The sequence below is a fragment of the Saccostrea cucullata genome, unplaced genomic scaffold (genome assembly GCF_032062105.1).
Source record: "Saccostrea cucullata isolate Sc308-1 unplaced genomic scaffold, CSIRO_AGI_Scuc_v1 ctg97, whole genome shotgun sequence".
Classification (NCBI taxonomy): domain Eukaryota; kingdom Metazoa; phylum Mollusca; class Bivalvia; order Ostreida; family Ostreidae; genus Saccostrea; species Saccostrea cuccullata.
Genome location: NW_026928978.1, coordinates 197,804 through 225,678, shown reverse-complemented (window position 1 = coordinate 225,678; position 27,875 = coordinate 197,804). Strand labels below are relative to the sequence as shown.

At 33.4% G+C, this 27,875-nt stretch overlaps 2 protein-coding genes and 1 long non-coding RNA gene across 3 annotated transcripts; 2 read left to right on the top strand and 1 right to left on the bottom strand.

Annotated features, from left to right (window-relative positions):
• Window positions 1-4,370: 4,370 nt before the first annotated feature.
• LOC134279498 (spindle assembly abnormal protein 6 homolog) lies at window positions 4,371-15,120 on the bottom strand. Its single transcript, XM_062761906.1, has 16 exons — window positions 14,854-15,120; window positions 13,320-13,380; window positions 12,850-12,929; window positions 12,632-12,736; window positions 12,048-12,222; window positions 9,052-9,129; window positions 8,798-8,917; window positions 8,167-8,283; window positions 6,996-7,265; window positions 6,466-6,609; window positions 6,165-6,290; window positions 5,959-6,040; window positions 5,618-5,730; window positions 5,222-5,335; window positions 4,907-5,055; window positions 4,371-4,731 (listed from the first exon to the last, which is right to left on the bottom strand). The coding sequence occupies exons 1-16, from the start codon at window positions 14,916-14,918 to the stop codon at window positions 4,518-4,520; spliced, it is 2,013 nt and encodes a 670-aa protein (XP_062617890.1). The 5' UTR covers window positions 14,919-15,120; the 3' UTR covers window positions 4,371-4,517.
• Window positions 15,121-15,319: 199 nt separating this feature from the next.
• Window positions 15,320-27,417, top strand: LOC134279497 (uncharacterized). Its single transcript, XM_062761904.1, has 2 exons — window positions 15,320-15,395; window positions 25,236-27,417. The coding sequence occupies exon 2, from the start codon at window positions 25,238-25,240 to the stop codon at window positions 25,739-25,741; it is 504 nt and encodes a 167-aa protein (XP_062617888.1). The 5' UTR covers window positions 15,320-15,395; window positions 25,236-25,237; the 3' UTR covers window positions 25,742-27,417.
• Window positions 22,371-23,272, top strand: LOC134279482 (uncharacterized). Its single transcript, XR_009994634.1, has 2 exons — window positions 22,371-22,719; window positions 23,084-23,272. It is a non-coding gene; the product is annotated as an uncharacterized LOC134279482 (long non-coding RNA).
• Window positions 27,418-27,875: the final 458 nt, after the last annotated feature.

Below are 27,875 nucleotides of genomic sequence, written 5' to 3'. Positions count from 1 at the left end.
TAAATTTACATTGTCAAGTCAAAGGAAAGCAAAACAAGCAAATTCAAAGAATTGTGGTCCCCCACTTTCGGTGTCTTTGTGGGAGAGATGTTATTATTATGACTTATTGTGTCTAATATGAACACCCTGTCATGTGTCTTTTATTTGTAAATTATCATTGAAGTTGATTTTTTTTTTTAAATAAGGTCAATCGTGAAGGTCAAGATCGAGGGGTAAGAAATCATAGCATGCTCGGAATTACCTTGTCACAGGTAATGCACATGTCAAATATAAAAGCCTTATCTCTTCTCAATATAAGGAACAAGATATGTTTGTGAAACACTGCATGATGACCCCGTATGGCAACATAACGAAGATTAACCTTTTCTAAAATGTAAATTAAATATATTATTACCCATATTATTACCCTAGCCTTTACCGTTCAAAAGTTATGATCAAGGTTAAAGTGTTTTCATAAGAACGGAAATCGTCAAGATTGAAAGGTCAAAGTTATTGGTATCCATTGAAAGAATACATATGTGAAATATGAAAGTCCTAGTATCTACCGTTCAAAAGTTGTGACCAAGGTTCAAGTTTTTAAAAAGTAGTTAAAACTCTGAGGTCAAAGGGTTAAAGTTCTTGGTATCCAATGAAAGGTCTTATCACATGTGAAATACAAAAGTCCTAGCCCTTACCATTCAGAAGTTATGGTCAAGGTAAAAGTTTTTTTCATAAGTACGGAGAAATCTCCAAGGTCAAAAGGTCAAAGTTTTGGTATCCAATGAAAGGTCTTGCCACAAATATGTAAAATATGAAAATCCTAGTATCTACCGTTCAAAAGTTGTGACCAAGGTTAAAGTTTTTAAAAGTAGTTAAAACTCCAAGGTCAAGGTCAAAGTTCTTGGTATCCAATGAAAGGTCTTCTCACAAGGATTACATATGTGAAATATAAAGCCTTAGCCCTTATCATTCAAAAGTTATGGTCAAGGTTAAAGTTTTCTCATAAGTATAGAAATCTCCAAGGTCAAGGTCAAAGTTGTTGGTATCCAATGGAAGGTCTTGCTACAAAAAATTCATTTGTGAAATATGAAAGTCCTAATATCTACCATTCAAAAGTTACGGCCAAAGTAAAAGTTTGTAATTTTTGTGTTAAAGTGGGTCAAACTCCAAGGTCACGGTCAAAAGGTCAAATTTGGTGGTACCCCAAAGAAAGTTCTTGTCACAAGGAATACCCATGTGAAATATGTAATGTATACAGTAGTGACAATACTGAATTTTCGTATCTTGTCATGACAACGGACATAAATTGAAATAAATCAAAATTTTCAGTTTTTAATTTGTTCATATCTATTCTGTAAAGACTTACAACTTGTTTTAATACTGTCTGCACCAATCGGTATATGTACGGAAGCCCGTTGGTGCCATATATGAAAAATATTTTATCTAGCGGCCGCCACTTATATAATGGCTTCCGCCAAAATATTTCCGCCACATAATTTATATGGCTGCCGCTACATAATATCTAGCGGCTGCTATATACTAGTATAATATCTGGCGGTCGCCAAATATTTATCTGGCGGCTGCTATATAATATCTGGCGGCCGCCAAATATTTATCTGGCGGCTGCTACATAATATTTGGCGGCCGCCAGATAACACCTGGCTTCCTGATGCGCGCGCATGTTTTAACGTGTGATTTCAGAGGTGGATACAGTGTTAAAATTAGCGGCATCAATCATCCAAACTTGTAAGAGATTTATTAGGACCCAACACTCCAAACCATATTTCTAGTAGATATGTTTTTGCATAGAGCAGATTAATATTTGATTTGAATTATGCAAGTCGTTGTAAAGTGTTTCGGCTATTAAGAGGCCTCATCAGGGGTCACGAACATAAATCATGGTGTTAGTTTTAGGTGAGACCGGATTATCTCGTCACCTATATTCTTGTGTTTGCTGTAAGCTATGATTGGTTGAGAATTAAATAAAGTTTTGCATTCTGGATTTCTAAGAATGGTGTTCCAATATTTAAGAATTCGTTTTTTATCATTAACTTTTTTATCATCCATCTTCTTAACCCAATAAAGATACAATAACAATCACCTTTTGCAAAATAATTTTTGTGGCGGCCGCCAGATAAATTATGTGGCGGTCGCCAGATAAAATATTTTCGTACGTGGCACCAACGGGCTTCCGTAGTATATGTATATCATATTCTGTATACAAAAAAAAAATAGAACTTTGTGTAGGATATAATGAAATCCTCCTTTGATTTCAAACAATCAAAGCAAACTCTTCTTTTATTACTTCTTTTTAGCGGCTGAAATTCATACAACACCAAAGAGGGTGTTAGTCCAGATTCCCATTACAATTTCAGACATTGTTATAAATAACATAACTTGGAAAATGAAAAAAAAAGTACTCATGGCCTGTCTTCTCAAGTAATCACACAGGGCGGATTTTATCATAAGCTCACCTGTATATTGAAGACAACGAACCATTTTCAGTGCTTAACTTTAACGGTTTCTGACAACGGTACTGTCTAGCAGTGACGTAGCATCGTTTTTGAAGGGTGGGGGGCAATCCAGGAAAAAAAAATTTCAACCTACCTGAAAAGAAACTAGACAAGCAAAAAAAAAAAAATTGCCCAAACTCGAAAATCCTATTTCGTATTGGGGATGGGGTGTCTTGTTTAGTTCGACTTCTTTCAGTACCAAACTTTCATCCTATTCACAGGCTATTGTACTGTTTTACCATTCTTTGACCCTTACCCTTACAAAAAAAGGGTGAGGGACAACCAGGCTTTCAATGAACATTTTCAATCGTAAAAGGTTTTGTTTGGAAAAGGGGTCACCCCCCCTCCCCGTTGCTACGTGCCTGTCAAGGAACTTAACGTGTTCCTGGCCGTGTAATATATACTATTCCAATTAAGACGTTTCCAAACGATAAGATTTTTATGCGCCTGGATCGATAGAGCGGGTGTATATTGTTTCTGTTCTGTCTGTCTGTTTATCTATCTGTTGTCAACTTTATCCTTCACAATAACTTTGGAACCATGAAAGATCGAGACTTCATATTTGGTATGCATACTCCACTAATTAAGCTCTTTCAAATGTCACCAAGGTCAATGACCTTTTTGACTTTGACCTATATATGCTAAAATATTTTTTTCGAACTTTCGCCATAACTTTTGAACCATAGGAGTCAGAGACTTCAAATCTGGTATGCATACTCCACAATTAAGATCTTTCAAATGTCACCAAGGTCAATGACCTTGACCTATATGCTAAAATATCTTTTTCGAACTTTCGCCATAACCTTTGAACCATAGGAGATAGAGACTTCATATTTGGTTTGCATACTGCACTAAGTTTAAAAATTCTATCAAATGACACCAAGGTCAATGACCTTGACCTACTAAGTATATACTCGATAGCTTTTTTGAACTTTGTTGCCGCCAGGCACACAGTGTTTCACAAACACATCTTGTTCATTTATATTCGTATGTAAAACTTGCATTGCCCATTCTCTATGGCCCCACTCGAGCCCCAGGGGTCAAAGTTAAAACAAATTTGAATCTACACTACCTGAGGATACTAGTAGTTACATACTGATGTTTCTTGAGAACAAGATTTATAATAAAAAGAAATGTTTAATTTTGACTAAATAGACATTATCTCCCTTTGGAAGGACGCATTGCCCACCATTTAGAAAAGATTATTCCCTTTACCCAAAGATACATGTACTTTTTTTGACATTTCTGGTTAATATTGGCCAAGTGGTTCTTGAGAAGTTAAAAAAGTTTACAAAAAGATAGAAAAATACCACAAAAAGGTGATCAGAAAAGCTTACTTCAGACTTAGCTTTGGCAAATCAAATTTCATTAATTTGTACATACATTTTTTTACTGACAAATCTGATTTTTGTTAAAGGCATCATAACAAGTGTTTATGATCTTGCTTAGAACAGAGCTAATATGATTATGAAATATGGACAGACAACCCAACAACAAAAAATTAATCCTTTAAAAATTTTGCAGTATCTGTATATTTTATTAGTTTTATATTTAAAGTACATCTATAATTATTTTTTTCAATATCATTGCTTAGAGCACTATAACAATAAATTATTTTCAAATAACATTTCAAACATATAAATTTTATATGTTCTGACACTGTATAAGAAAAATCATAATTCTAATATAAAATAAGGGAACAGAAGCATCCCTCAACAATAATAAAATGAACAGAGATGACAAAACATAAAATAGCCTTTCACCCACAAGTTTACATATTATCAAACATGTGTATCATTTCTTTCAGGTGAGAGTGTAGTTATTGCAATTTCAAGCATGATTATTCAAAGGATAATTATGACAATTCAACATAAATTTATACTTCATATTGCGATAACTTGCAAATCTGACAAGAATATTCTGAAAGCATTTTATAACCATAGATTTAATGGCAATTAACATTTCAATGCTTTTTTCAACAAATCTTTTAAAAAAAACAATGGCCTAAATTCATTTGAATGGATGTCATGACATTTTTTGCCCTGGGAAATAAGCTGAGGCTAAGGGAGGTTGACTGGTTTTGGGGGCCACGGGGTGGTGCTGCCCCACCCTTGTAGCATGCACCGGTGGTGCCACAGAAGTCTGTATGATGGGTGGGGACTCCATGCGGCCCCCTAATCCCCTCACATGTATGGGCTCCTCTCTTTTCTGCAGATATTTGGGATCTAGAGGTGGGTCACTGAAGATAAAGAAAGCAAAATTAAAATTTCATTCCATCAAATACATTAAATGTATTTCTAAAGTGGTCTACATATTGATTTTTGACAGTTCATATTAAATGTTATGAAAATACTCATATGTTTCATTCATACATAGATTAACAAATGAAGGAGAGCTTTGAAAAAATGACCTACTTTTCCTTGTCCCCTCCAGAGAGCCCGGTGATGGCTGAGGACTGTGAGGACTTGGGGCGGGTCTCCTCGGGAATAGAGGGAGGGTGGGAGGTTCTGGACATTGGCTGGGGTAGCCCCGTTCTGCGAGGCTGACCAGGATTATACTGAACCTGTAAACAGTTCCCAAAGCATGAACCATTGTAACATATTATAAAGCAATTTATGCAAGTGTGATGTGGGAGACAGAAGGTCAAACACAATATGCTTGGAAGCCATCAAGCCAATAAAATAATATTTTAATGAAATGTTAAATTAAATTTTTCTGGCTCTGTTTACCTGTGGTTGTCTGTGAGTATTGGTATACGTCCTGGGAATCCCTACACCTGACCCTGGACCTGGTGTTTCAGAATGGGAATTCATTGAACCATAGCTAGACGTACTGTAGTTATGCTATCATGAAAGCAAATCAAAAGCATGACCATTTAACATTTTAATATAGAATGGACAAATAGTAAAATTGCTCCTTTTTGAAGAAAAATGTAAGCCAAAAATCATCTTTTAAAAATTTCAGTGAATCATGGTATATCAAAAGTACAATCAACATGGCTGTAAATATGAAGTATAAAATCGATTAAAAACATTTTTTTCATCCTTCCTTTACAGTGTATACTACTTTGATAAAAGATCTGCATTTTCTTCAATCTTGTTTTATTATAAAGGGAGACAATATACCAGTGCTGAGCCTGATGGTCTGAAGTTTGTCGTAGCTCCCGGGTTTTCAAAAGTTCCCAGTCTTTGTTGTGTTAACTGTGTCTCAGTGATCTGCTTATTTAACCACTGTATCACTGAAAGCAGAAAAAAATTAACTGTCATTATTTCTCATGATCTAAACATGGACTATCAACGTAACCAAAAAAATTACAACTGAAAAAAAGAGATATGCTAGCATAAATGATGCATCCCTATAAAGCACATGTATATCTTATCCCTATCCCAATCTTTAATTTATACCATGCACTGTCTACGTCAGAGCAGTATAATACAGAGATTTTATACAAATTATGAAAACTTACCATTCTCATTTGTCTTTAGCAACTGCCTGCTTTCCTCTAGCTTTTGTACTGTAGTTTCTAGGTTATCTGACAACTTCTTAGCCTGAAAAAGAATGCATGGATTTAAGTAGTTTTTCAACCTTGATTCCTTTTTCCCTTGCATAAATCAAATGGACAGTATATTTAATCAACATTTTTTTTCTTTCTTCTACCAATCAAATAAATACCTCATCCTCTTTCTGTCTGAGATTTTCCTTTGTGCTGGCTAGTTCCTGCCTCAGTCGTTCTAGTTCTTGGTCTTTCTCACCCAGTAACTTCTCTTGTTCATTGGCAATCTGACTGCGTAGCTTCACCTGTAAAAAAAAATATGGTTATTATACCATTCATCTAATTGTGTGTAAATCTTAAATTATTTTTTTGTCTGTCTCTAGACATTTTTGTCTCTTTATAGCTTTATCAAATAAAAGAAAAATATTATTATGATGTCAGACTTTAAAAATTTGAATATTTTCTGATATCAGATCTTACTTTAGCATGGTAATTCTTGATCTCCCCTTGAAGTTTCTTGATAATCTCATTCCCTTTCATCAATTCATCAGACATGGCTTTAACTTTATTCTCCAGTTTGTAGTTCTCTTTCTGCTTATGTTCTAGCTCCTCTTCTAAACGAACCTGTTTTATAAAATAATTCAAAGTAAAATTCCAAAGTCTTAAATGAAAATATTTCTAATATGCTTGTTAACTTTTATTTTAATCTGAACTCATGTTGAGGCAACTTATTCTGAACTGATGTTGAATCAACAGATCTATTTATTGGTAACTTTTATTTTAATCTGAACTCATGTTGAGGCAACTTATTCTGAACTGATGTTGAATCAACAGATCTATTTATAAACATGAATACATGGGTTATCTTCTCACATTAAGAGGCAAGAGTTTCAAGTAATTTCATATAAAGTCTGAATTTTCAGTATATAGTAATACTCTTGAACTATGTCATGATTTTGAAGGGTATAGTAATACTCTCCAACTTTGACAATCAGAAGACAGCAATCTACCTTTTTCTGCTGTTCAGAGGTGAGCAGATCAGTGGACTTGACAATAACGATCTCTTTGTCCTTGACCTCCTGTTCAAGGACAGCGACCCTGGTGTTCAGCTGATGGAGTAGTTTCTCCTTCTCGTGGTATTCTCCGTCCAGAGAGGAGTTTTGTTTCCTGAGGCTCTGTAGTTCCTGTTTGACTCGCAGATGCTCTTCTTCAACTGTGGAGAGTTTGGACTTAAGTTCCCTGATGGTGGACTCAGATTTATACTTCCTGTCTGTCAGATCCTATGATAAAAACATTCAATTGATCAGGATCATAAGTTACCCTCCACTAACGCTATTTCTTTTATTTCACATGTTTAATTACATTTTTAGGTATACTGTAAAATCAGTTATCCCGCTTCAAACAAATTTGTAGATTGCTGATTGGATAAAGGCTGATCACATGACGCCCTGAAATTATCCGTATTACGTCGCCGTCAAGGAGTAATATGAAAATCGCGCACACGATTACGTTCGAAGCGTTGCTTTTGTAAATAAAAATGGCTGCCAAAAAAAAACAGTTTACGTAGATAGTTTAGTTAAATTTCTTGTTACCGTAACGATATTTTATGTTGCAATGTTATTGGATTAAAACTTAATATTTTTCATAATATGCACAATTATTTTTTTATATTGCAAAAAGGTCTTCAGCGGGATAAATTCGTAACACAGTCAGTTAGTGACCTATTATGATATAAACATTGAATTGAAATCCATATTGGACTAAGTTACCCTTGCCCAATACAGATTTCCATTTCACACCCTGTTTAATTACATTTTTAGGTCACTAACTGTAAAATCAGATATTTTCGAGGTTTGAAGACAAAATATTGGTTTGTGGGGATTTTGATTTCCTGGTTGGATAACATTTACATGTAGTAGTACTGCTTATGAAATTTTTACATTTCATGGTGGTCTTAAATTTTCCGGTCTCTTCATACCTTGAAAACAATGAAAATTAAACCCCCATGAAAATTAGTGTTTTCACAGTATATTATATTCGGCTAAATCTTCAAATTTTGCTTATATTTTTAGAGCACTCAAGTTTAATGCATATATTACAATCTATAGAGAACACTATAAACTGAATTCTTCAACAAAATTTTTAGCTGTTTAGTATATTTTTTTTAAACAGAAGGCTCACCTTATTGACACCCTCTAGTTCATACAGCCGAGATTCTAACTGCTTCACGATTTTCATGTGGGCCTGCTCCATATCCTTTCTCTCTCTGTCTTGTCTCTGTTGAAAACTGCTCTGCATCTAAAAAAATACAGAAAAATTTCATAGAATCATCAGACCCCTGGAACATAAAACAGATAAACACCCAAGACAAAATCTTAAACAATTTAAAATGTTTACAGATGGTGTATTGGCATGCTAGATTTGCTGAGAACAGCAATTTAAAAAAGCAATCATGAAGACATTGACATTTTCTTTGTGGGTTACTTGAATTCCAAGCCATTTCAGCATGGTGTATATATATATTAGTCTTGGCTCAGGAATACATACACCTAAACCACTATGGGACATTTCTTTTTATCTAATTCTGACTAGTCTTGGTAGATTTCTTGAGCGATCGAGTGTTTTTCCTTTATTTCAACGTAAAAGGTTTGAAATTATTTGTAAAAGGCTAGGGGTTGATGTTTATATGAATAAATCTCTGTGGACCTTACAAAAATCACTTTTTTTTTTTACATTTCATGTTCTACATGGCATTTACATCCTCTGAAGTGTTCATTTTTGCCAGCAGTGGATTCTTAGAGAGACTGTATACCTGAATCGTTTTCTCTTTCTCTGTAGCCATCTCGTGTTTATGTCTTGCTGCCAAGTCATTCATTTTAGCTGTCCATTCCGCCTTTAAATGATCCAGCTCTATGGACTTGCTATTAAGTGCCTGTTCAAAGATATTAACCTGACAAATTACCACTGATTTGTTCATAATATGATAACTATAAATCAAAGGCACAAAATTCAGAAATTATTTGGCAACTTTTGGGTTAAATCAACACAGAAATCTGTAATGCTGACCTCTGTGGTCTGTTGAAGTTTCTGGTTTAAATCTGTGTCTGTGTGCTCCAGTCTTTGTTGTAGTAAGGAATTTGTGTCCTGTAATTTAAGTAGCAACACATTAAAAATCTTTAAACAAAATTTTCATCAATTTGCCCTAATATGTACCAGGGTAGCCTTTCATATGCATGATTTGATGTTGACAGTTTAACTCCTTTTTCTAAACCTAGAGTACAAATACTTGTGTTACTGTGGAATCGTTAATTTTTGTGAGGGACCAATGTTTTTTGGATTTCATGAGTCATCCTTATCCATCAATTTACATCCCCACAAAAAATTATTTTGTCAATGTATGTATTATTTAGAGAACGAGACAGGTTCCTGTGAAGAAATTTGGGGGCAGATTTTTGCCAGCAGAACCTGTAGAGAGATTTGTGACACGATCCAATCAAAATCAGCTCAATCAAAATTAACTCCGCCCACTATGTCAACAAGATGTTGATGTATATTTCATTTCTTTCTGAATCTCTGGTAAATCTTTAAAAAATGAATTCCCATGCCAATTAGGATTCGATGTAAATTTCACTGTATCCGTAGACAGCGTGAGATTTCTAGAAATTTCTAGTGTTTTGTCACATTAGTTTTGGAAAGGACGAGTAGCAAGATGGACGTAGACTTAGAAAATTGTGAAAAAACGCTTGATTTTTTAATTGATGAAGTTGACGACGTTACTTTATCACAGATCTGTGCAGATATGGAAACGGAATACCATGTGTTTGAAGGCATCCAAAATCTAAGTTTTTCTGAAAACTTTAATTTCGATGAAAATGAAGGCCTTGGAGAAAGCGGTTCAAATTTAATGGAGTTCGATATCGGGGATTTATTTTAATGGAAACCGAATGTGAAGTTAAGAAAGAACTGAAAGAGAGCACCAGGTTTGGGCTGTCGTCAATGATGATGAATTGAAATGCCTCGTTGAAAATCAGGAAAACAAAAATACTAAAAGTAATACAAAATGGGCCGTTAAAGTTTTCGAAAGTTGGCGCGAGCAAAGAGCGGGGGACATTATCGAGCTTCACTTAATGGATACGAAATCGATGAACCATTGGCTAGAGCGTTTTATTGTGGAAGCGCGGAAGAAAGACGGGAGTGAATACCCTCCAAAAACGCTGTATCTCATTTTATGTGGACTTTTGAGGCATTTAAGACAAAAAGGTGTCTACGATAAAAATTTTCTAGACGAGAAAGAAATAGCTTTTGTCGGACTAAGAAAAGTTTTAGACGCAAAGATGAAATCACTCGTTGATAGAGGCCTGGGGTGCGAGATCCGGCAAGCTGACCCCATATGGCCCAAAGATGAGGAGAAATTGTGGCAAGAAAATGTTTTTGGGAAAGAAAACAGTGAACAATTACAACACACGATGTTTTTTTATTCATGTAAATTGTTCGGTTTGAGGGCCTGTGATGAGCACCACAAACTGCAATGCGAACAATTTTCTATCGGAAACGATATCCATGGACAATTTATTCAATTTGTTGGTAGAGCATCAAAAACCTACAAAGGCGGATGTGAATTTACAGACAAAGAACCTGAAGCATTACTGTGAGCCTGGTAAGTAAAATTCATATATATTGTATAATGTTACCTTAAGACACTATGCTTTAATTTAGGTTAGCGGATTGGGGGTGGGGGAGGCATTGCTGTGTAAGCCTAATATTTGAAGTAAATATTTATGTATGAAAGTAGCATTTAGAAGATAGAAAATATTTACTAGAATTTGGATATTTTAAAAGACTACCATGTAGTTGTTAGCGGTGATAATCTAATTACTCATAATTAATTATTTTACAGGTGATTTAGCAGAGTATTTCAAATCTATCTTGATGCGCTAGATGGCGCGGGGCCATTTTATAGGCGTCCGCTTCCCGGAACCTCGGAAAAGCGTGTGCGTTACGGGACACAAGTCGTAGGAATAAACAAACTGAAAACTTTCATGAAGTCAATTTCGAAAAAAGGAGGACTGGAAGGGAATTATACGAATCACAGCGGGAAGAAAACCTGCGCTACTCAGTTGTATATAGGAGGTGTACCCGAGGCAGAAATCATGAATGTTACTGGTCATAGGTCAGAACAAGGAGTAAGAAAATACATGAAAAGCAACGTGGAAATGAAGAAAAGCATTTCTAAGATCTTGGATCCACCCATGAAACAGGAATCGCAGGAACCGTCTTCCGAACAGACTACTGGGGGTAAAAGAGCGCTGTCTCCATGTACTACAAATCGTTCCGAAGGTGACGCAAAAAAATTGTGCAGTGAAAGTAATCGTGCTCTGCGGGATTTAACAAACACGGCATCTGTGTTCCAAAATTGCCATTTCAACTTTTCATTTGGATCAAATTAAATGACTGCGTAAAATAGTGCGTGTGGTATTGCATTGAAAGTTAAAAAAAAAGTCCAGAGAGAAGTGTTGTTCACTGTATTGGAATGTGTGTTTTTATTTTTCTAATACGTTTCGTTTGGATAAAAGTGACTGATCAAATGTGATTGGAATAATTATTATATTGATTACATAAGAGCGAAAATTTTACTAGTTTTTTAAGGAAATAATTTTATATGATTCCAAACAGGAAAAAATCGATTTATTTTATTTTGAAAACTATTGAGCAATTAAAATACTGAATGCTTAAAATTGACTTTCTTGGTTTATTTTTAGATCGTTCTGTATTTCAGTTACAGAACGGTTGGTAGGCTAATACAGTACAGAAGATAGCTCCGCCCACTATACTCCTGTACTGTATTGCTAATACAGAACAGTAAACTTCAAAGAAAAACACCGCTATCGTGTCACAATTATTCCTTGAATTTTCTGTATATACAAGTTACCCACAAAATTACATCCCTTACAAAATTATTCTTATCCAAGAAAATGGCGACAAATTGAAATGATTCCATACTATTAGAAGTATTAGGGAACACACAGGTTGCTGTTAGTTTCCTAAAAGCATTAACTAATTACCTTTAGCTGTTTCAGACAATCAGCCAGGTATTTCTTAATGTCGGAGTCCGTCCCTGGTATAAACTTCAGACTAAGGTGAGTCAGGTGTTTGAATGGGTTGGTTTCTATCACATTCAATGTACATGTCGTCCTCTCTCCATTAAAGGAACCCTGGGAGATGAAGTGTAAAATAAATCTGGAAAAAGAAAATTTACTTAGATATTAATACTTAATAGTAAGCATGACTATGACATGTTGATATGTTATCTGATTCAATAACTCACGAATTTCAAATCCAAATATATTTCATAACTACATGCACTAACTTGAAAATACATGTATTACAGCTGAACTTCCTTATCTTGAATGCTGATATCTTAAATATCATGGATATGTTGAACTGCTTTGGAAGTTCCAACCACTTACTCTTTAAGTATTTTAATCTTGATATCTCAAACTTTGAGCATCGCAGATTTTTTTCTTTGTCCCAGGAAGTCAAAATAACAAGAGTTGAGCACACTACGACTCTTCTTTTTATGTCTTCTTAATAAAATGTTTACAATTCAATGTCATTAAAATTTGGAATATATCCCCGTGTTTCTTACTTTGGAACCTCTTTGTGCTCTTCTCTTAAACACATGTCCAGTAGATCTATAAATTTCTGTGGAAACTGTGCAAAGTCCACCAATAACCCTTGTTGTGTTTTTAAGCTGAAATTTCAATTATATACAATTTTTAAAATAGGGATTTTTTACAAAGAGACATACTAACAAACAAAATTGTTTTTTTTGATAAAAATCTTATAAGTTAAAATGTGAATTACCTTTGGAAATCTTCTTCTCCCAGCCTTAATGTGTACAAGAAAAACAGATCTCGATCATCTGTCAATCTGACCACCAGTTCCTGAAAATTTTAACAGCAAATTACTGACATGCATGTAAAAAAAAAATTATGGTTCATTTGAAAAAAAAATAATTAAGACTTAAATGATTAGTATAGAATCCTACAGAGTGGGACAGTCACAGGGCTCTCAAAATTCTTCAACAAACATTTCCTCATGGTCAAATAATTATATATTGCAAGCATTTCTAAATCACGGTACTGGTATAAATGAAACATGAAGAAAGGACCACACTTGGACATCTTTGGTTGTGAGAACTGTTCATTTTTTTTATTTCTCACGGAAGTAAATATACATCAACCAAATTAATTTCGAAATTGAATTGTTAAAAGGTTCTAAAATTGAACTGTTTTTCAAGACCAATTCTTATTAAGAACTAAAGTGTACTGTACCTTTTTATGTAAAGGAGAAGATAAGGTCTGCAGTTCCATTTTCAACTGGACATGTTCTCGTCTGAAATAAAATAAATAAAATTGAATTAATTTAAAATCAGGTCATCATTTAATGCATTTCATGTAATGTACCCTTGCATGAATTATATCAGCTGACTAGAAGTAACACATACATTACAAACTATTAGTTTAAAAAATCACAAAATCTAGATAATTAAATTTCATTGTACAGCATTTTGTTGAATGGAGTTTTAAATCAATGCAGGAATGTTCCACTTGTGTATAATCAAACCCAAAAGAATTTCCATTACATATATGATATATATACATTTTTACGAATACATTTGTATCCATTACACCTAATTGCTGACTTCCCCTTTACTCTTCCATGGATCAAAATGTTATACTTATACTGGGAAATATTTAAAACACATCCAATAAAACATTGCAATATTCTATATTTTTCAAAGAGAGTGGTATAACCCTCCACAAATGTCATAAAGAGTTAAGGATATGAGAAACTTATCTTCATCAAAATATTGAAATTCAAAATTCATGATTTTCCAATCTCAACGTGAGCACATGCAAGGGAAATCCAAGTAATAGTAAATTATATATATATATATTTAAAAATTGTATAAATATATATTTTGAAAATGACATACAAATTTTTACTATTAAAGTTTGAGCTGTTTTCCATTTGTTGACATTGTAAATGATGCTATGCCAATGTAAATAACATATTCCTGGTAAGTAGTACTAAAGGGTAATATATATATATATCTATACGCCTGCCGTTTTATTTTTTCACTTAAGTTATATTTTATTATATGAACTATTTTAATAGACAACTGAATATTGAGGTCGGGCTACTAAACATGCCTTTAAACTTGCCCTGCAGGACTACTGTAAATTTTACCAAACACTCACTCAGAGCAACAAAAATAATCATACCGTAACTTAAACACAATTTAACTGATCATTGTTAGATTTATTTACAAACATGTTTTATCGTCATACTTCATAGAGTGACAATTTTTATCCAAAATACAGCTAGAATGCAGGATTTGGCATCTCTATTTTAAAAATTTCCCAGGGGAGGCCCCTAACTAGCAGGAGGGGGAACCCCCTGCATGTCACTTCGCGATTTGGCCACCAGCCTTCGGCTGCTGGACAACTGATACATGAACAGGGCTAGTGGAAATTAGAAATGGCTAGCCCTGCTGACAACTATGGTTTTAAAGTTAGTGTCGATCCCTGGGTCTGTGAAAGTAATACATCAAACAAAAAACAAATTAATTCAAGAAATAAAACGGCAGGCGTATATATTTTCTCGGCAGGTGTATTTTCCCCTGGCAGGCGTCGGCAGGCGTATTTTAGTATGACCGGTACTAAATCCTTACCCCCTTATATTTCTTCTGTAGGGGAAAGAGTGTGTCACATTTCTCAGTATACCTCTTGTGGATAATCTCTCTAAATACATAATCAACAGTCAGCAGAACAAATTCTGGAAGATCATTTGCTTCAATCTTACCTGTCCTCGCGATCAGGAGACTTGAATAAAACCGGAAGCCTCTTGGTGTATAATTCATCTGCCATTGTGTTAATTCGGTACCAAAAAGTTTTTGCACATCAACCTTACATCATTTAGCAGATCTATATTTTGTCGACAGATCCCCTATGGCATGCGCATACACCGAGTGCAAATTTACCAATGCGATCTGTTTAAATCTGATTTGTTTGTACTTGTTTGTGACCATTCAAGCAACCCGCGTTTATTGCAGTTTTGGAAACATAAATTTTACAAAATGATTTTGATGTGGTGATCAAAAACACAGAAAAAAACTTATAGAATAGCATTTTATAAAATAAATTGAATTTATGGGTATTTTTTAAGCTCTTTTACAAGTAAGCCCGATAAAATAGATGTATTGTAGACGTATCGCTTTGTTATTTTTGTAAATAAATCTTAAATTTGATGTGACCGCACGTGAAAAAACAAAAAAACAAACAAAAAACAGAGACTCCAGCGTTTGTGAAAAAAGAGAGTTTGCATCAGAGAACATTCTTTGACAGGTATTTATTTTAAGATAAATCAATCTTTTGATTCATATTCTGACTACTTTTAAATGTAATTTGCATTAACTATTTTAATTAGCCCGGTATCATACATGTTAACCTACTGTGATGAAAAATAGGGAGATTGGGGCCACAAAAGCGGTAGCATTGCGCGCGCGTTGTTTTACGCTTGGATTTACGAAGATATGTTGCGTGTAATATACATGTTTGACCTTAAATGAAAATACTATAATCAATCTTAAATATTTATTGCAAAGAAATAGACAGCAACACATTGAGTTTGACATAAATTAGCTATGGAACATGATTTTTAAAAGCACTTCTCAGATTAAAAAACAATGCTTTATATTTAAGAGCCTTCAAAACCATTTCCAAAACAGTTTCATTTTTTAAAATCGGTTGAAAAATAAAGAAGTTATGATAATTTTTGTTTTTATGTTTTCACATGACTTGAAACAAAAATTGTTGCCATTTAAAAAAAAAATCAAAGGGACAAAATCTATTAAGCTGCTGTTCTTCATTTTATGCAAAGTTCCTTACAATAACTACATAAACAAAAAAATATGTATTTAGATTGTTTCCTATTGTATATTATATATTTATAACATGAAAATCAAATATTGTACGGTTGCCAGAACTTTTAAGTTTGAAATGTAGTAACCGTTTTCACCTTCTTTTTCATTCTATGCGAGATAGAAACTTAAAACATATCATGATCAGATATTTTGTAATTACATGATTTATTTGTATTCATGTTCAAGAAGATAAATGACTCAATTCTAAGTCCAATAATTTCTCATTAACCTACTTTAAATATACACTACATATGTTGTTCCTCTGATAGTCTGTTATGTGCAAAGTTCTCCTTGATTAATTGCACTGTAATTTCTAAATTAAATTTGAATTATTGTTGATATATTTTTATGAAGTAAATTAAATTGATCTGTACTAGTGTAGTTTGATATGGATTAGCTTGGCTTGAAAAGGGGGGGGGGGTGTAACGCTCTTCATGTGTAAATGGAATTATCAAGTAACTTATCATTTCTTGAGTGTGTATATGTGTATTTAGAAGACTATCTGTAATTTTCAATGAAATTCAATATAAAAAGTGAAAAGCCGACACTGTTATATGCTGAATACCCCCCCCCCCTTCTGGTATGATCATCACCATTGTACGTCACCTAACACAGTCAAATAAACTAAATTGTTGAAAGCAAGATATTCACATGGTGTGTGACCATTTTGCACCCTGCAGTTTAATAGGATCCTGACAGCAAAGGGTAAATAACCTTATCAGGCTAAAATAGTCCATGTCATAAAACATGATTTGGTGTTGAATACAAGGATTTAAAATAATTTTTAAGTAAAATTCTCATAGAAATTACTTTACTGTTTCATAAAAATCGGGTCTTTTGGGTGTATATTCTGAAATTCATTTTTTTCTCGAGAAAGAAATATTTCATTATTATTTTTCTCCCATGAAAATGATGCAGTTAATTGATTTTCATCGATATACACTTGCAGTAATACTTCAAAAAGGTTTCAGAAATACTTTCAAGACTCTACATGTCATCGTCTCACTGTATAAGTCCTAGCTGCAATAATGTAGCCCTCTCCGATTTTTTTATCTGATATTTTCTGGAGAGGGCTACAATTCCATCGCATCTCGGTAATGGTGCAAATATATTTTTTTGATACGGGTGATTGGAGGCAAAATAAATTATTTTTACATTAAACTTACTTCTTATAAGACAGAATTTTTATTCACTGTCAACAACATAGCCTGTTAAACTCGAAAACCATGTTAAATAAATCTGTGTCTTTCCCAGCTGCAGCCATGACAGTTCACGCGTGACGTACTGAGACTTTCGCTTGAAATTTTGAACAACCAAATAAAGCAAATGTCGATGTTTATAAACGATTGTGCTATAATATATTACAAAAACATCGATAAATAAAACCATTTCAAGTGTTATTTTTGTGCAAACAGCGATACGTATGCTTAAAATAAGGGAATTCCTAGTAGATCCGTTCCTATAGAACCTAAATTCTCATTGGCTGTCCCAAAATACAATCCATCAAGGTCAGTAAACATGGCGGATAAATTCAAGTTAAGCTGTTGACACACACGAAAATTAATCGATATATGGGTCGTTGTGAATATTTTTGGATCGATTTATGTTTTGCATAATTACATATTTGGATTCCAGGTAAGAGATAATAATAAAATAGCCGTTTACTGATAATTTGAGCCGAAATCCGTGCGGGAGTGATCCACTGCCGCATCTGCACCATTATAGAGATCCTAAGGAGTTGTAGCCCTCTCCCATAAAAAAAAAAAAAAAAAAAAATCAGAGAGGGCTACATTATTGCAGCTATATAAGTCCGTAACACACGACCACCCTATTGTTTATTATACCCCCCGCTTGAAAAGCGGGAGGGTATATAGTAATCGTTAATTCCGTCCGTCCGTCCGTCTGTTACGCTTTGGGGTACACATCTCTTATCCGCAACTCCTCTTATACCACTGGATGAAATTTGATGAAACTTTCACAGAATCTTTATTACATATTGCCATTGTGCACCTCCTATTTTACTTTTTGATCCGACACATATTTTGGGTTTTCCATAGCAAAACATGGACACATATGGGAGGCGGGGGGTATAATTTAGTGAGCCCATGCTCACAGTACCTCTAGTTTTTTACACCATTTTTTGACAACAAAATTTTGTCAAATTTTGGAGTTATTGCCCTTTGCTTTTCCATTGCTACATAAATTATATATATTCAAATATTTTTTTTATGTTCGTCATTTTGCTTCGATTGGCTACTTAACTTAGCTTTTTGAAGAGTGATCTTTGCTGAAATAGCCTAGAAGCAATAATTCTGAATGTTCATTCAGTTGTCAAACACAACAAATGAGGATAAATTTAATATAGATCTAAAACTAGTCCTCTCTTTCGTTAAATAAATTGGATTTCCCGCGATGATCGAAAACGAAAGTAGAGAAGTGCCTCATGACTTGGTCAGTCGAATGATTTCTATTGACTTAATTGATAAAATTGCGAGCTCCTGTGCTTTTAACAATGTTTAATGATGATATCAAACTTTTTCATCCAATTCTAAAATGCTGTATCTCCTTTTTTATGGCAGTAATGTCGACGAAATTTATCGTGACCAATGTAATCACTGATTTTTGTGCTGTTGTCGTTGTCAAATACGTGCTTGAAATCTGTGTACACATCGGTACAAAAAAAGCGTTTGTATGATTCCGGGTCAAATCACACGATATCTAACGAGATTTCATGATGAGTGGCTTCAAAAATGGATACCCAAGCGAACCAAAAATACTTAAGACAAAAGTTTTGTAGAAAAGCGGTAGATTTACGAATGAAATCGGTACTTTCGGTAGGCGGGAGATGAAGTGAAAAAGCGGTAGACTCCCGCCTAAATCGGTAGAGTTAACATGTATGCCGGTATACAGGGGGACACGTACAGTAATGAGCCTGTTGGATTTTCTTCCAATAATGTGTAGGATTACTCCTATAAACCTGTCTAAAGACTAAGGTATTTATATATATGTCATCTGTCTAATAATAAATTGCGTTACAATTTATAGACTGGCATATTTCTGCAACATACAAGTTATCTTACAAAACTTTGAGGTATTAAACTGAACTCCTCTCTAAAGAGCCACGTATGAAAGATGGAAAATATATAGTTACTTAATAAAACAATCAAATTGTGCCCAAGAAATTCACCCACCATATAGATAGAATGTGTCCCATATTCTTGCATTTACCATGCAGTTAATTGACTTGATTTCTCTGGCTTGATTTCTATAAAAAAAATTAAAATGAATTGCACTGAAACTTACCACCAAAGCAATCAAAACAAACCTTTTTGAGGAAAAGGAGAAATTTTTCAGTGTCTTTTTTTGCTACAATTTACAAATCAGGTTGATATTTTGAAACCCTCTGCATTGCTAATTCATAAACTAAACATGACACACAAATAGGCATAAGCCATTTTTGATATGATGATCTATAATAACAGCATCAGGGTACTGCAGTTATGTGTATGTAATGGACCTGAGCTGCTTGGATCTCACGCACAAGTACTTTAAATACCTACGCGGGAATAACCCATGTAGTATTCTGATGATTAACGAGAATAACCCGTAAGTAAAGATCTCCTATAATAACACAAGAATAACCTGTGTTTGGACTCATAAATAAAACTACGGGGAAGTTAAATGAAAAGCCTTATTTAAAGTTTACAAATTTATTCAATGAATAAAAGTCACAATATGTATTAATTAATATTCAATTACAATAAAATTCACTGTAAGTCGGGAATCACCCAATTGCACAGTGAAATACTACACTAACAGTAACACAACCTTCGTATTACGTTAATACGATAAAGGGGGGGGGGGCGCACTAAATGAGAATGACCCAAATAGTGAATAATAAATACTATAGAAATACCTTAGAATAACCAAAGTATTTCAGAACGAATCTACACAAACTATAAAAGCTATTTAAAGCAAGAAATTTATCTCTATAATTTCTATATCAAATCCTAGCCTTAATTCCTGCTTGAATATTCCTATTAACGCAACTAGATTATCTTTTTAAATTGATTGAATTCCTAAAATCTATCAAAGATAAACAATTATTTACATGGAAAGACTTCAAGACTCACTTTCAGGCAAACCGTAACAAAATTATTTAATCGCTTAATATCGAGATTAACCCAATATAAACGTCCTAAGATAAATACTAGTAATTAATAGTGATACGAGATTAACCCGTGATCACTATAAGAAAAATTGATGAATTAATTCAAAAATTACTTAATTCCTACTGAAAAATTCTAATAATCTAATAAAACACCCTCTAACCTCAAAATCCTAACACCGAGTCCCACAGGCAATTCTTATCCTCTGCTTATATAGCTCTGGAGAGTCCCCCCAGAGACACACGCGCTTCCCAAGGGATGACCGGCAGATCTCCGGTACCACCGGCAGCCACCGGCAATAATCATTGTCAAATGATGTTTAACAATAACAATAGATAATCAATATAAAAATATGACAATCATAATGTAAAACATTTATACAATATAACTATATCCTATAAATATTAGATTTCGATAAAAATGCTTAGTACAGAGAAATTACAATTAGAATCGGGCGTGATATTCCACAAATTAATCATCATGATGGCGGTATCTATAAATAAAGTTACAGAGTTAGAAACGATATTTACAACAAATCCAGCGTATTACAATACTGATATTAATCCAGGATAATAAAATTATAATCATAAGATTTTGTTCTTCTAGATACGTAAGTACAGTGAATCATAATAAGAAATTTAACCGATTATGCGATCTACAAACACAATGTACAGTGTAACACGAATTCTCTCTAAAACGATTGGCATCATTGTCACAATCGTGACATGTATTTGTGTTTGTTTGTATACTGCACTGACCTTTGCAACTGTTTTAAGTCAGTAGCTATTTTTTGTTGCTACAAAGTGTTGTACAACATACATCTGTCTGCATTTGTGACGATTTATTACACCGAACAGTGACCATGTAAGTGGCTCTATATATAGGGGCCCTCAGATATAGCAAGAGACCAATCAAATATGGCAGACAAATTCTTTTTTACTATTTTTAGCTCACCTGAGCTGAAGGCTCAAGTGAGCTTTTCTGATCAAAATTTGTCCGTTGTCTTTTGTCGTTGTTGTCGTCAGCGTCGTTGTCATTGGCGTTGTTGTGGGCGTCGTTAACTTTTCACATTTTCGACTTCATCTCAAGAACCACTGGGCCAATTTCAACCAAACTTGGCACAAAGTATACTTAGGTGAAGGGGATTCAAGTTTGTTCAAATAAAGGGCCATCCCCTGCGAAATGATATTCATGATTTTAAGAACCTTTATGAGTTGTTCATAATTGTTCATGAATGGTTCTTAAAGGATTCTTAACAGGTTCATAAAAGCTGTTCATGAATAAAATTCATGAAAACATTCATAATTAATAGTTCATGAACAAATGATGAACAAATATGAATATTGTTAATTTTCAGTTTAAAGAAAAAAACTTAATAGTTCAAGGTAATGAATGTTCATGAATTTTCATGAAGACAAAAAATGTAAAAATAATTGTCACAAACGATCGCTAGAATACACTCATTACTCCCATAATACAACTTTTGCATGCAGATGCAATTGTTGAACAAGACCCTGATTTAATTAATAACATGCTTTTGTTTTGATTTTGAAAGTATTGGATCAGAGACAAATAGGAGAACATAAGAGGTTAAAATCACTATTTTCTACTTTCCGAATCGGTAACTTAGATATTCAGGATAATAAAACTCTGTTATGTACTGTCTAGAAGGGAGATTGTAATTAAATTATGATCGTAATTTAAAGAACACTGCATCAATATTGACAGCATTTTTTTCTCATATTGAATTACTAATGTTTCTTCATCATTTAAAATGGCCAGCTATATTAATATTGTGCTTTAAATTATCTCATTTTTCACGACACAACTTTGTTCGACCGAATTTTCTCTATTTGTCAAACTTTTAACAAGTTGTAAGAAAATGAAACAGACTTACAGTCTAGGAAAAATTTCATAATCTTCGTAAAAACGTATCATAGATTTATTGACAGCTAAAAAATCATATCTCTTGTCCGTACTATTCTTGGGTCAAACGCTATATATTTTGATGCAGTTATCAAGTCGCTCATTTTTCTGTACATCGTGTGTAAATGATACAGCACAGGCTGCATGGTTGTGAAGTATCTATGACATGATCAACATTCGTATTTTGTAGTCTATTCTCCTATACACTTTCATAGCTCAGGGTATTCTGTTTGAGGGCGAGTGGTTCCCAAGATTTATTTGTTGTCCTCTTGATATGGAGGCGGCCATACTTGAAAATACGAAACTGTGGCTCTACAGGTATAATGTAAAAAAATCCAATTCAATAAATGATATAACTTATATTAATTTAAAAAAAATTAATTTCAGTGAAAAATCATTCAGATAGTGTTTGTTATTTTTTTGTTTAACAACAATCTTGTCAATTCGAAACTATTTCTTAATTAGCTCTGCATGACACTTTTTAAAAGGCGCAAACTTTGAAAGGCGCGAGACGTTGGAAAGTGAATCGGTAGAGTTGGAGGATTATTAGCGTATATCTAGTCATTCTTTGTCAACCTTTGAAGAAAATAACAGAATACGAAGAAGGAATATCCAGAGGATCAATTTACTTCATAACTGCAGATATTAATGGTGAGTTACAAAAAAATGGAGGCAATCGCTGAATCTGTGAGATATTTGTCAAGATGTTACTGACTATTTGTAAGAGTTCAGTTATGTCTTTTTTAATGATAATTTTGTCAAACTTTGTTATGAGTAAGGATTCAACCAAATTACGTAACATTTAATAAATAAAGATTGAAAAATTCATCCTGTTCACCTATAACATCTTGAATATGGCGGGCAAGGGAAACTGGCTAAACTACCGCTCAGAATGCTTTAAAATATGGCAGTGCCTATGATGCAGAATTAAATGAAACAAATATGCAAAAAAAAAAAAATTAAGTCTTAAGTTTTCACATTTATGAGCATTTTCAGAAAATCTTTGTTCTTGTAGGGAAAAGAAAAGCAGTTCACAGATAATGTTGATGAGTTGAGATCAGAAGATTAAAAAAACTCTGGCTGCCAAAAAAAAAAAATCCAGGATCTTGAAGAAAAACAAAAGAAAGGAATGAAAATATGAATCGTAATCGATCAAAGTATCCAAGTGATGAAATTCTGAAAATTCCACAGGGAAAGCCAATAAGATTTTTTTTATTTGACCACCTCTTCTCAAAATCCTTGAAAGCCCTTTTAGCTGATGCCCTAATTGCTGAACACACTTTCCTGCCAGACAGTACTGAGACTTGGATTAAAAATCATTCCATTTTAGGCATAACGTTACACTTTGAAATACGCTGAATAAGGAACCCAGACTCCTCTTGACCAAGTAAGGTTAAGGATTCTGCAAAGAGTCGCGTTTGAATTAAATTTTTCATAATTTTACTAGGAATGAACTACATAATTTATTTATTATCGATATCACTTATCAGAGTTGTTTACTTGAACAAAGACTTTGTTACCATGATTGGAAAACAAAAATTCTGTGAAATCTTTCAAGATGCTATTAAAATATTTTCTTTTACAGTTTTTCATTTTGCATAATTTATTACATTTTTGTTTACAAAAAGCAAGAACATTCATGAATAGTTCATGAACATTCCTAAATAACTTTTACAAATTATTCATGAATAGTTCATGAAAATGCATTGAACCTATTAATATCATTCATGAACTTTTCTTGAAAGTTCAAGAATATAATTCATGAACTTTTCTTGAAAGTTCAAGAATTATTCTTGATCATTTTGCAGGCAATTAAAAAATCCAAGTTTGTTCATGAACAACAAATAATTCTTGAATATTCTTGAACTTGGTTTTCATGAATAAAATCCATGAAATCATGAGTGTCCAATTTTAACTTCATGGGATCTTCATGAACAATTCATGAGCTGATTCAAGAATATAATTCATGAACTTTTCTTAAAAGTTCAAGAATTATTCTTGATCATTTCGCAGGGGTTCCTCTTAATTTATAGAAATTTATAGGAAAATTCTTTAAAAATCTTCTTCTCAAGAATCACTGGGCCAGGAAAGCTGAAATGTATGGGCAAGCATCCTCAGGTAGTATAGATTCAAATTTGTTCAAATCATGACCCCCGGGGGTAGGGTGGGGCCACAGTGGGCGATCAAAATTTTACATATTAATATATAGGAAAATTCTTTAAAAAAATCTTCTCAAGAATAGCAAAGGCATGAATGATCATATTTTTATGGAAGCATCTTCAGGTAGTGGACATTCAATTTTGTTAAAATCATGACCCCTGGGGGTAGGGCGGGGCCATAACATGGAATCCAAGTTTTACAAAGAAACATGTAGAAAAAATTGTTTAAAAATCTTTTCAATGATTAGTCCTATTCATATGGAAGCATTTTCAGGTAGTGTAGATTCAATTTGTTTAAGTCATGACTCCAGGGGGTAGGGCGGGGCCACAATGTAAGTTCAAATGTAAAGGGCAATAAAGCCACAGGTACTCAAAGAAATATGCAAGCATCCTTAGTTAGTGTAGATTCAAGTTTGTTCAAATTATACCCTCTCCCTTTTAAGGATTGGTTTGGACCACTACTAGGTTTAAACTTTTCAATAATAAACTGATTTCTGCTTTTTTCCTAGCCACAATGCTCAGGTGAGCGATGTGGCCCATGGGCCTCTTGTTTTATCCTGCAACTACTTCTTGCATTGACGTAATATAGGTAACCTAATAAACCAAAGCTTTATCCGGTCACTGCCCTAATAAAGCTTAGTGCATGTATTCTGACATTCTAAAAGCATTGTGACATCATGTATATTGCAATGTTTACGCCATGGCGTCATAGTTTCAACTGCAGAGATGTGCCTAAATCTGTCAAAAATAGCTAGATTTGGATGTTCAAATGTAAAAAATATTGCAGGATAAACAAAATACATGATAATTGTCTTTAAATATAAGCGATATTTTGGCTCAGGTCGAAAATGTAAGAGGGCTCGGCAAGCCTGGCCCTCTATCACGTTTTCTTACCCTCGCCCAAATATCGCATATATTTCAAGACAGTAACCATGTATTTTATATTTATTGCAATGATGTTGGATGTATCAATTAAAAACAATCAACAACCATATTTATTGTTTTCAGGAATGCTCCATGTAATGGCCAATAGTACTAGCAGAATGGCAGAAGTTACCTCTGTACATTCACCAGGATCTTCGAGTCATTCATCCATATTAAGTCCATTTTCAAAGAGTTTAAAATCAATCAGCCAGCAACTCACATCTGATGATTTCTCAACTCTGAAGCTTATCTTGCAGTCAGAGAACCTGCTGAAAAAACAGACCCTTGACAATCTGAAAAATCCTCAGGAATTATTACGAGTTCTGCTCGGGAGACATTTAGTGTCTCAAGAAAACACAAGTCTACTCGAGTCCCATTTGAAAGAAATAGGTCGCAGTGACCTAGCTAAATTGCTGCCTAGTGCTGAATTGTGTCAAGATGGCAATGAATGTCTACAAGATGGATATTCAAATTCACAAAACTCACAAATGAGCATAGATGATGAGGAGGAAGATGATGATGAAATAATGTTATCTCAAAACAGTTTGTCAGACGAGGAGAAACTGCTCCTCAAAAAAGTAGCAGAGTGAACAAGTCAAGTCATCATCATGTACTCCTGTAATGGCCAACAAGCCTCAAAACCTGAAAGACATTTTGTTTTCTTTATCATTTTTGGTGTAATTTGCAGAGTGAATAAAGTTCAAGAATGTGAGGAATATTTTTTTAGTGTAAGTGTGTCATTTGATCAAATACTCAAAAGCTCATTTTTGATGCAACTTTTCATTTCAGTTTTGTCATTATAAATACAAAACTGTGTTATAAACAAATTAGTCACTAAGTAGACCTAAGAGATGTTATTGTTTGAAAGGTTATATAGCCTGGCAAAGGAAGGTTGATCCATGAAATGGGTTGTGAATTTAATTAATGAATCTATAAAAAAAAAAAGATAGGCACTTTGAAATTTTTTTCTATATATATATGTAACCGAGCAGCAAGGTTTAAAGTTTAAGTTTGCTCATGGTCAGACAATTTGAGCTGCAAAATAGTTCCATTATAGCTTAAAACAAAAGATAGGAAGATTAGTTAGTTTAAGATATTTTTCCTCCCAAATTGCAGTGAGACATGAGCATTTAGTCCCTGTGACATTTTTATATTAACATTGAAAATTTGAAACAAACATTTTCATTTTTCTTTCAGTGTTTTCATGAAATTCTGAACAAACATCAAAACAAGAGATATTTTGTATATATTTTTATCGCTTTTCATTATTCATTCATCATTGTCTTACTCACTAAAAAAATACAGGGTTTTCATTTAATCCAGTGCATATTTTGTTTTGGTCAGCATTTGTAAATGCATGAACAATCTTTTTGATATCTATGTTTAATTTTATAGCAATATACATGATATTTTGTCCTACAGTATTACCATAATAATGACATAATTACAAGTACTCAATGAAGTGTTCAAAATTATTTTTTTTAAGTTCTCTGTTGTTAGTTATATCCATTTAATAGAATCATGCAGATAAAACATAGCAATCAGAAATCATAAATAAATTATTTTGTTTTCATAGTATTTTCAGTTTTCTTACAATTTTCTTATATGGCATGTTTTAATGCTGCATGTACATTCACTGCCAATGTTTTGTGTTCAAAAAATTATAAGCTCAAGTACACTCATAATATAATCAGTTCACTTGGTGCATTTTTGTTCATAGTTTCCATAGTTTCAAGCCTTGCTTGTAAATCTTTGTTTTCAATGTAGCCTAGACAAAGTTTACGGATGTTGAAAAAGAATATCAAAGATTTATTTAAATGTGATATTGACAGCCAAAATGGCCAATAACTTGTTTGTACACATATACAGGATCAAATTCTATCAAATATCTGTTTCTCAGATGCAGTTTGATCTATACTTTAGTTTAGTTAGCAATTTAAGGACTGAAAGGCCTGATATTAATGACATAAAGTTAGAATTTTGATACAGCGGGTGAACAGTTTGTAAATATATTACAGTGTTTACATAATTTTGTTGCTTTATTTTTCTGTTGCGTGTAAATAGCATTTTTTGAGTTTTATTGCAATTTCGTTGCTTTATTTTTCTGTTGGTATCGAATTGCTATTTCAAGTTTAAAATCAAACACAATTCAAAATTTGGTTTGATGTAAAGTAAATTGATATTCTTTTTCTTGTATGCCAAAGTTTAAGTTTTGAGATTATCACCTTTTTTGAATTTTTTTTTGCAAATAAAGTGCCTAATTGAGTTTTGAGACCTGATTGTTTTTTTTTTTAAGAAAGCAAGAAAAAAGTTATTCATTAACTTTGGATGTGTAAAAAATAAAGAAGACCAGGGTTTTTGTTTTGAATTAACTGCTGAACATTATAATCACATCAGTATTAAGAGAATATAAATGCTTGATAAACCTTACTTTATGTATATAAAAAAGAACAAGATGTGCTTGTGCAACATTGATGTCCCCCATTTGTCAGACAGCTCAGATTTTGTCAAATGTTGGCCAAACTCCAGTGTCAAGGTCAAGAATAAAAAATATGGTACCCAAAGAGATCTTTTTACAAGAAATGCACTTGTGAAACATGAAAGCCAACCATTCAGATAATATGACAAAGGATTTTTTTTCAAAAGTAAGTCATGCTTCAAGGTCAAGAGGTCAGATATTGGTTCTAAAAGGAAGGATATGAAAGCCCTGGCATCAATCATTCA

Coding starts and splice junctions, on each gene's coding strand:
- LOC134279497 (XM_062761904.1), top strand. CDS start 25,238: ATGCTCCATGTAATGGCCAATAGTACTAGCAGAATGGCAGAAGTTACC.
- LOC134279498 (XM_062761906.1), bottom strand. CDS start 14,918: ATGGCAGATGAATTATACACCAAGAGGCTTCCGGTTTTATTCAAGTCT. Junction 8,284..8,797: donor AGAAAGAGAAAACGATTCAG/GTATACAGTCTC, acceptor GTATTTTTTTAG/ATGCAGAGCAGTTTTCAACA. Junction 5,336..5,617: donor GACCATCAGGCTCAGCACTG/GTATATTGTCTC, acceptor CTTTCATGATAG/CATAACTACAGTACGTCTAG.